General features: G+C 35.8%; 1 protein-coding gene across 7 annotated transcripts in view; it reads right to left on the bottom strand.

Moving 5' to 3' along the window:
• Positions 1 to 2,311: 2,311 nt before the first annotated feature.
• The window catches only part of DIAPH2 (diaphanous related formin 2), a 1,054,294-nt gene continuing 1,045,892 nt past the window's right edge, over positions 2,312 to 10,713 (bottom strand). For 5 of the 7 annotated variants that reach the window (XM_030305030.1, XM_030305024.1, XM_032592290.1 and 2 more), the window contains one exon: positions 2,312 to 7,641. In XM_030305030.1, coding sequence (XP_030160890.1) covers positions 7,577 to 7,641 — 65 coding nt within the window. In that variant the 3' untranslated portion in view covers positions 2,312 to 7,576. The remainder of the gene's footprint in view (positions 7,642 to 10,713) is intronic. The other 2 variants (XM_032592287.1, XM_032592288.1) reach the window with 2 other exon arrangements.

Raw genomic sequence — 10,713 nt, 5'->3', positions numbered from 1 at the left:
AGAGCTTCCAGCATCATCTTCCTTAAATGCTCCATTATCATTGCTTTCCTCAAAATCCCTCAGTATTTTCCTATCATTTATAAAATCAAGCCCCAAATACACAACTGCTACCTCCTTTTCATGGGCCTCATACTCTAGTGAAACTGAATTATTCAATATTCCCTACATATGCATATCAAAATTTGTACTTCTACTCATGCCTTCCCTCTCTCCTCAAAACAAAAACAAAAACAAAAAACCTAAGCTTTTTAGAGTAGGGACCACATCTATTTGATTCATTGTTATGTTCTCAGTGTCTAGCATTCTGGTTGGCACATGGTAGGTGCTTATTACATACTGACTAAATAAAAGCTTCATATATCCAAATCTACTTACCCTTTAAATTTCAGTTCAAATGCCACTGTGACAAAAAGCCTATATTGACATTTGTTTCCCACCTTAATACCTATACTTCACCTCTGTAAAACTGATTTGTACTTTTTTTCTGAACTCACATAGGCTTTATCTATCCCACTCTTATGACATTGATTACTTTCTTTCCACCTTGGATTACAATTCTGTTTGTACATGTCCCATCTTGCACTAGACTGTGAGACCTCTGAAGCAGGAGCTATGTTTAATTCATAATTGCACCCTCAAAAGCAATGTTCATGGAATGGATCAATGATTAGAATAGCCACACTGGAGGCTTTAAAAAAGTAGAGAAGTTAAGGGTTTATTATTATGATTTCTAATAATACGATAAGAGCTCTTGTGCTTTTTTTTTAATGTTTATTTTTGAGAGAGAGACAGAGTGTGAGTGGGGGAGGGGCAGAGAGAGAGGGAGACACAAAATCCAAAGCAGGCTCCAGGCTCTGAGCTGTCAGCACAGAGCCCTACTTGGGGCTCAAACTCATGAACCGCGAAATCATGACCCGAGCTGAAGTCAGACACTCAACTGACTGAGCCATCCAGGCACGCTAGAGCTCTTGTGCTTTGATGATTAATATCAAAAGGTGAAAATATTGTCAGGACCCCAATTAGCAAAAATACAGGTGAAAATGTTGGCTGAACCTGTATTAGCCAAGATATATGACCATCATGGCTAGAGATTGAATTTCACTAATCACCAAAAACTAGAAAGTCATGATTCACATACTTCATTAATTTGTAAGTTTTTTCCCCTACAATGCATATCAACTGTAATAATATTTTATTTGGGACTCTAGACATCTAAATAAATTCAGTCTTTAAATGGGATATTTGGCTATATATTTCCTTCATTATAAATCAAAACTATATACTTTGTTACATACATTGCACATATTTCAACATCCAGATTTCCATTTTCCTTTGAGCTCTTGGTCTTAAGCTCAAATTCCCCTGGTTGTGGATACCAAGGTTTTCAGACTCCCTACTAAGGAATTACTCTGAGGGAGAAAAAAAAAGCTAATGTAGGGGCGCCTGGGTGGCTCAGTCAGTTAAGCGGCCGACTTCGGCTCAGGTCATGATCTCGAGGTCCGTGAGTTCGAGCCCCGCGTCGGGCTCTGTGCTGACAGCTCAGAGCCTGGAGCCTGTTTCAGATTCTGTGTCTCCCTCTCTCTGACCCTCCCCTGTTCATGCTCTGTCTCTCCCTGTCTCAAAAATAAATAAAACGTAAAAAAAAAAAAAGCTAATGTATTTGATTCCTGGAGCAACCCAAAATTCCAAGGGAAACAATGGTATTGCCAGGTACTTTGTATCATATCATTTACAGATCTGGTTATTACCTTGTCCAACCCTCCATCTTCCAGTCAGTCCACCTATGATGAGAGATTCTTTTGAAAGCCTTCCAGAGAATAATTACATACATTTATTTACTCATATACACATTTGGTACTCATTCCAGATTTTTACCCCTCTGAGCATTTGAAGTCCATTTGCTTTCATTCATTCTATATTCAAGACCAAAAAAAAAAAAAAAAACCCAAAAACAAAACAAAACAAAAAAACAAAAACAAAAAGAAAAAAATAACAAAAAAACCCTCAGTTTTCTGTATAGAGTTTCCCTGGAAGATGTAAATCATCCTTCTGACTTTTCTGGACTTTTAAGTTCTACATTTCTACACTACACTGGAAAGCAGTGCTAAAGAATACTTAAATAAAATCTTAGGATTCCCACAGGTATGTGTGTCTTTGAATATATTCCATGATTTCCACCTGACCAGGTCCTTATAGAAACACTCTTGTATTTCTCTTCAGTTAAAGCTTCTTCTAAAATGTTCTTACATCCTGTCTTTATACTTCAGTTTGTGCCTGTTCAGTCACCCTGAATATTAGCATAGGCAACACATTTAATGTATATCTTAACTTTATTTAATAAGTGAGTATGCATTACATATAGACTACAAGTTGTTCTTGGTCATGTAAAGAGACAGGTATCTAATCCGAAGCAAAATGAGAGCATGAATCCACAGTTCTCCTGCTGCTGAAATACTTCTTCTGGGTATCTTGGCATGGGCACAGTCTTCCTCAATACCCATTCAAAGCAGGCTTTGTTGTCACCTCTCCATTCAGCTGAGGGAATCACAATATCTAAAGTCAGCTTGAAAGAACCCTTCTGTATCAGAGGTAGTTTTATGCCTGCATTATAAATCATAGAAGACATTTGGTCAAAGAGTACATAAAAGGGGTAGGAGGGAAACACCAGAGTTCAGAGTTGGAACCAATTATTTTTTCAAACTAAGCATTGGCCATAGTAGCAAAAGTATCAACAAAATTTTAGAATAGCCTGTAAAACTGTTTAACATCAAAGCATGAATTAGGCTGTACGGACAATAACTTTTAGAGGAAACCTTGAGTTTGGTGCAAGCACCAAGGATGCATTTTAAAAAGTGAAAAGCACATTTGTATGCAATGATTAGTGTAGTCAGCTAAATGATGGCTTCCCCAAAATATGTCCATGTCCTAGTTCCTAGAACCTGTGATGTTACATTATTTGGAAAAAGGGTCTTCACAGATGTAATTAAGATTATTTATATGAGGAGATTATTATGGATAAACCAGGTACGTCCTAAATGCTGCAGCAAGTGTTCTTATGAGAGAGAGGCAGAAGTAGATTAGATACACAGAGGGAAAAGCAATGTGAAAACAGATGAAAGAGAGATTTGGACACAGCCAAGGAAAGAATGACAGTCACAAGAAACTGGAAGAGACTACCAACAGATTTTCTTCTGGAGCCTCCAGAGGGAGTACAGGGAGTACAAACCTACTAAGACCTCAGTTTAGGACTTTGGGCCCCTCAAATAATAAGAGAATAAACATGTTATTTTAAGGTATCATGTTTTGTGTATTGTTACAGCAGCCACAGGAACACAATACAGATTTTGGTAACAGGAATTGAGGTACCCTTATAATGAATGACTAAACATGTGGAAGTGGCTTAGGAGGTGGATAATGGGTAGAGGCTGGAAGAATTGTGATGTATGTGATAGAAAAAAAAAACATACACTGCTGTTAGTAATATGAATGTTAAAAGTGCTTCTGGTGAGCTCAGAAGGAACTGAGGGACATTTTATTGGAAACCAGAGGGAAGGTGATCCTTCTTATATAGTGGCAAAGAGCTTATCTGAATTGTTTCTGGCAGTTGTGTGGAAGGTAGAATTTGTAATGAACTTGAATATTTGGCTGAGGAGATTTCCAAGCAAAGTGTTGAAGGTAAGGCCTATTTTTGTCTTGAGCTCATAGTAAAATGCAAGAGGAAAAAGAGAAATTGAGGAAATAACTATTAGGCAGAAAGGAACCAGCACATGATAATTCAGGTAATTTTGAGCCTGAATATTCAGATTGCAAAAGATGCTAAAATTAGGAGATTGTACTCTGGAGATAAAGCCAGCCTCTGGCTAGTGTTGAAGAGATGGCAGACTCATGGATCCACTCAACCATCTCAACAGAAGCCAAGAATAAAGATGGAATTATCCAGCAAAGGTCTGTGAGAACTCTTACCTCAATATTGAATCAATTTGACATACATGGGAGGCCCACAAACTTTTTGAGAATGTTATACTGGCTGAAACAGTTCTAGTTTTGCCTGAAAAGGATGGAGACATAACAAAATGACAGAAGGTTGTCAGACTACCAAAATTTTACAGGCAAGAAACAGGATGATAAAGCTGCAAACACATGCTACCCTTCAGTAAATAAGGCCATTCCTATGGTGCAGAGGCAGAGGCCCAAGCAGGGGAGCAGAGGCAGAAGTGCCAACCATGGGCACAGAGACAGAGACTTGATCCTTGGGCAAAGAGGCCAGAACTGCAGGCTTAAGGGGTGTAGTCCTGAAATAAGGAGGATTATTGTCAGGGCAAGAAACCTAAGGGGATTATGCCTGGCTGAAATTTGAAAGTTATCAGGCCATGTGACTTTTTTCAACTTTCCATTTTCTCTATTTCGGAATAGGAATGTCTATAACTATTGTCCTATGCTTGTCCCACCATTATATTTTGGAAGCAGATAAGTTGTTTTTACAGTGTATGTTTTTTTTTCTCTATCACATACATCATAGTTCTTCTGGCCTTTACCCATCATTGACATTTGGATAGAAATTTTGCCCCAGGATTTTCACCTATACCTGATTTAGATGATCCAGATGATGAGATTTGGGACTATTGAACTCATGATGTTTGGATGAGATTTTAGACTTAGAGTTGATGCTATAATGGGTTGAGACTTTGGGGAATGTTGAGATGGGGTGAATATATTTTGCACATGGGACAAATATAAATTTGGGGGGACAAAGGGCAGACTGTAATGGGCTGGGGGTACCTCCAAAAAGATATGTCCACATCCTAACTCCCAGAACCTTTGAATGTTACTTATTTGGAAAAAGAGTCTTATAAGTGTAAATTAAGTTTAGGGTCTTCAGATGAAATTATTTTAGATTATCTGGGTGGGCCCTAAATTCTAACAAAAGCATCATTATAAAAGAAGCATAGGAAGATTAGATATGCAGAGGAGAAAGTGATGTGAATATGGAGCAGAGAGAGATGTAGCCATAACCCAGGGAAGGCTAGTAGCCACTATATGCTGGAAGAATCAGGGGAAGATTTTGCTCTGGAGACTTTGAGGCAGCATGGCCCTTCATTTTGGGCATCTTGTCATGGGGACCATGAGAGAATACATTTCTGATGTGATGAGGCACGAATTTTATGGTAATTTGTTACCTTGCAGACAAAGGGCACTAGTGTAACTAGTAAACATTTTAAGGATTTTGCAGTTTTAAAAATCATTCTGAAGAAAATCTGCATAAATTGGTGCTTCTCACTGTGGCAGTAATAAACCTAAAAAAGACTTCAGTGTAATTTGGTTCTATGCTAAAAATGTCACTACATACTTTTGTTGGCTATAATTTTCAATCTAGAACAAAATTGCAAATGGCTAAAGCAGGACTATTATAAATCTGGGAAGCAAATCCTTCAACTCCATTATTGGAATTTCACAAAAGGCCCTAAAAGGTTCCATACTGTTTGTGAAAACCATGTGCCATTTCTCGAAATACAAATATATATCAATAATAGTATTTCATTTACTCTTTTCACAAACTAAAAAATAAGGCAAGTTCACATCTGGAAAAAGTAATACACATCAGTATTTCTACTTCGACCATCTTGATGATATGACATGGCAAATGCCACTAAATTTTAGTCAGGTTAATATTTCAAAATATCATTTTCCTACAGCCTGAAAAGCTATCAAAAGACCCAGGTCAGAACATGAAGATTTCAGAAAAGACTTTGTGAAGTCAAAAATACATACATTAATTATTTGCATAAATTTGTAAATCTTTGTTGTTGTTACAAAACAGCATATGAAATTGATATTCCCCTTAAACTTATTTGTGTATGCATATGTGTGTGATTTAAAGATAGGATGAAATTTTAAAATCTCAGATACTGTCATTCCTTTTGATTTCTCTATTGTAGCAGCTTCAGAGAATTTTAAAATGTAATACCCATGTAAGAACCCACACAAGAATGCACTGGAGGAAAAGGTAGCAGTTTGAATAAGTATACATCTCTATATAAAGGAAACTGTGAATTATTGGTCACTTGTTTACATTATTTCAAAACGTGACTTGCCAAGCCAGTCACTTATTCTTTCTGAATGTCTATAATGTGCTTTGAAGAAGTAGAAATAGGATTTTCTATATAAGAAATATACATATAAGAATTTTTTTTTCAGTAATCACAATCATCTGCATGGATTAGTCTTGAAATTACACTCCAGAGAAATTATACCATGTTATTTCAATGCATATTTTAAAGTAACAGACAAGTTAGGTATAACTTCTATTCCTTCATCTATTTAAGAAAAATGTAGAACCTGTTTTTCCTTCTAGGGTTGTTTTGGCAGTGTCATTTTAATTTGTTAATATAATGTAAGTAAGTATGATGATGATTAAAAAGTTCAATTAGTCACTGGGATGTGGAATTATTGTAGCAGTAGATATAAATATATACACATATATACACATACATACATATAATTTTTTACTTCTTCACACCACCAAGGCAGAATTGGAAAGGTGAGTAAGTAGAAAGGCAGATAAAACAGTTGAACTTTCAGACAGTTTTCTGCTGCCTACAGAGAGAAATCTTTTTCCTCTCAGGTCTTTTAGAACTTTATTCCCTGCTTTCAAGGGGGTCATGAGAGAAAGAAGCAATAGAGAGAAGAAATAAACCACAGAGAATAGGAATCAATATTTACCTTTTAAAAATCTAAATAAAGGTGATAGAATTTTAAGGTTCATCTCAGAATAAACATTAAAATGTGAGGTTTTCTCAAAAATAGCCATATAAAGTATTTCTATAAAGTAGATATATGTGCATAATTAGAAAATACCTATTTAAATAAAGTTTAAATCACTTTCTCTAACTGCTTCTGTTAAAATCTGGTTTATTTTTAGCAATAAATGCCTGTAACATCATGTTGAAACTCTAGATTAATGATAAGTTTAATTCCAGCCAAAGCAGATGAATCCATCATCTTTCGCTTGAGATAAGATTTGAAATAAATTCATGGGGTTGAAGCAGCAATTTTTTTGAGTTTCCAAAATGGTTTCTCTAGCACAGTGTGCAATATTAGCTAGTGTCTCTTCAAATTGTTAACATACGCATTTTCATTGGCCTGTTCTTTTTCCATGTAACAGGAATCAGAAGCAGACACTGAATAATTCTTTCTATTCCTTTCTTTTCCATTTTTTTTGGAGGGGGTGACCTGTAAATTTGAGCAACATTGTAATTTTTTGACAGGGTGACTGTTTCTGAATTTTTTACCCTTTTCATCATTACCATCAGGTCACACACACTAACAAATAATACACATCTTTACACTAAAATGGAACACATATTTTATAATCTTTGTAATTGTGTTTGTTTTAGTATAATTGTGAGAGGAGTATTGCAATAGCTTTCCAGATACATGCTACTTCACCCAGCTAAGCTTGATCTTTGCAGAAATGTACGTATTTTCTCTCTATCCCTTGAGTGGATGTTTTGTTCTTCTCAAAATTTATGATTTTGTTTACTTATGATTTTGTTTTCATATTCTTTGGCATCAGGAATCACTTAGATGAGATAGCTCCATTGTGGCGAGAGCGTGACCTTTCCAAAGGTACTCGGCTAGTATCTGTAAGACAAAGAGAAAGAGAACCAAAAACACAGTGAGCGGTAGATCTTGCCTATTACACAAAGTTGGGTCAGGAGAGGTTTTCAAATAGTCCTGAATCACTTCAAATGAATATGTAAATAGGTAACAAGGAGCCCAGATCTGAGGCGTTCATGCTGCAGCTCTTGGGCTGAGTTCAAGAGTCCTGCAATCAGCAATAAATAACTTTTTTTGATAAGTGAAGTCAGAGTGATGAAAGAAATGGAAGCACTCTCTCAAGCACAGTCCACTTGGAAATTTCAGGTGACAACAAAATTCCTTGGTAAAGATGTCAAATTGAAAGGATCTATGTACAGTGCCTTTTGTTGTAAAGCACTTCAATTCCCCATGAGTTTTAAATCTGTATGTTTTCTACCTCTATAGGATATCAGGGCAGGCAGAGTAGAAAAGAGTTTTTATTTTTTAACAATGATTGCAGTATATGGCAATCAAACCAACTCCTGAGTCTTTGCCTGACTGTATGATGCAAACATATTCAATTATATAGTCATTATGGGATTGAATAATGAATAGGTTCTATTCTCCACACCCATCACAGGAAGAATAATCACTGTAGAGATAACTGTTGGCACAAAGCTTGGGAAGCAAAGTTTAAAAGCATTGATAGTTGGTCAAAAATAGCTTTAGCTCTAATAGAAGAAAAGGTTTACAGCTCTGCATTGTGATGATCACTACTACATTATTATCACCTCTGTTTTATGCTCAGCTTAAAATCAATTGATGTGGGTGAAAATCCTTTCCTGACAAAAACATAATATACTTAGATTCTCTATTTCAAATGAGACTAGGTCCCTAGAAATAATGACAACCACTAGCACTTACATAAATGCTAAAACTTTACACTTGTTAATTTGCTAATTCACACAACATCCCTGGGAGCTAAGTCTATTTCATTCTATCCTATTATTTCTGTTTTACTGATGAAAGTTACACACCAAATCAATGGCATGACGGGGGATTATAATGTAAAGTTAATGCCTAAATGTCAGTACTGCTTTATTTAGAGGCAGATGTTGGGGCCTCCAAAGCTATTATTATGAAATGATGATGCCCAAGGAACACATCCATCCTGCCTGTCCCATGGAGAGGATGGACTATAAGAAGTGCTGAGATTTTGCTATGGTACTTTACTCCTCTGTCTCTTGACTGATTCCCAGTTGTCTGTAGTCAGTACACAAAACAAAGCTAATTGGCCTCCATGACCTTGGCCTTGTTAACATCAGTGACTGCACTGAGCCAACTGGCCTTAATCTTAAAATTCCTTATAATGCAATAATATCACTGAGATGTGAGAAAGAAAGGCATTTTTTCTCTTCAGAGATATAACTGAGTGAAGGATTATTTGGGGATCCTTTTAAAGATACCATTTTAAAAAGCCATTATTTAGTTTGTGATATAGATCACAATTCAGCAAAAAAAATGTGAAGATAACATTCCTAGATAAAGGGCTTATTACTTAGATGTCACTGGTTTGCATACAGATTGGTTTGGGACTTCTTAGAAAACATTTAAATATGAGATTATAATACAATGATTACCAATACTTTGCTAGCATTTAAACATTCAGTGTTAAAAGCTATCAGATATAAGAATGATGGTACCATTCACAGAGGATTGTCCCAGCTCAAAAAAGGGCTTGTGCCTTGGTTGTACTACACTCTAAGGTCAACTGGCATCTGCACTCACTCCAGGAGTGACACTAGCATCCCATACCACCACTCACAGCCCACTGGATTTAAGACAAGTACCACATTCAAAAACAAGTCTCACAGCATTACATAATGTGGTGTCAAGATTCACTTATTGGTAGCATTTGGCATGAGAAAATAAACTTTCAGGTGAAAATAAGCTCAGGAAAAGACATTGAAGCTTTTGGAAGACAGGATAAACACTGGGTCAGGGCCCAAAACTAGCTCTTGGCATGCACAGGAGAGAATTATTCTACATTTCCTCCTCCCTTCTCTGTCTCTCTCATATATATTTTTTTGGTACCTAATTGATCCCTATGTTAATTATATAATTATAAGAGGAAGCAATTCTGAAAAGGTTACCACATATTTTTGAAATATCAATGTACAACCTTGTTTATGGGGAAAAATGCCATTAGAAACAATGGAAGCAATGGCTAATCTGGATTTTGTGATCTAATTATAATTTTCTGCATTTATATTAAAACTATTTTAGGTGCAAAATATATATACTCTAGATTTTATGGATGAGGCAGAAATGCAACTGAGGAGATAACATGTTTATAAATAAATGACATGAATATATATATTCATAACTTTTGACACTCTAATAGCTTACAATATAATGATAAAAACTTTTCATGCTCAAATTCATGCCCTTTTTGAGGCACATATTGAGAAGCAATGAATTTTTTGAAATAAAAATTTTATAATTATAATATCAAATACTAATAGGAAAAAATCTGGCATGACCCTCATAAGGTCAGGGCGCATAGTTAATATCAAACTTATGAGAAAGCAAAGGTTACATATTATTGCTGTCATAGGTGATAAAGTAATTTTGGTGATTGTGAGAGTGATTATACTTCCTATTTGGAGACATAGGAGGAGGAAGTGGATGCCCATGTGATGATTTGAGAATTCCAGGAGACCCAGACTAAACCAAATTCACTTCTCTAACTAGTCTTATTCTCTCAACACTACTGATACTAGAATAATTTAGATGGCGAAATAGGGGCTTCTCCTCCAAAAAAGTCAATAATTTAAAACATATGTATTCACCTGAGATGATGTGGAAAACTTTGTTAACAAGTATTGGCTTCCCTTTCCAATTTGTGTATTGTCTTTTTGGAAACCAAAGAAAGGAAGAAGGGGAGAGGCATCTGTCTATGTTTGTATACTTATTGGGGATATTGTACAATGAGATACAGGAAAACACACTTTATTAGAGGATAGGGGTAACATTATTTGTCATAATATTTCTGTCTTCATTTTATTAATGCAAGAGGTAACATATAATAGTGAATAAGAAAGCCTACAGCATCTAATATATCCTCATGATTTA

Source organism: Lynx canadensis, chromosome X, assembly GCF_007474595.2.
Source record: "Lynx canadensis isolate LIC74 chromosome X, mLynCan4.pri.v2, whole genome shotgun sequence".
In the NCBI taxonomy this organism is placed as follows: Eukaryota; Metazoa; Chordata; class Mammalia; order Carnivora; family Felidae; genus Lynx; species Lynx canadensis.
The sequence above is the reverse complement of the archived record's forward strand: the minus strand, read 5'-3'. Positions and strand labels throughout refer to the sequence as shown.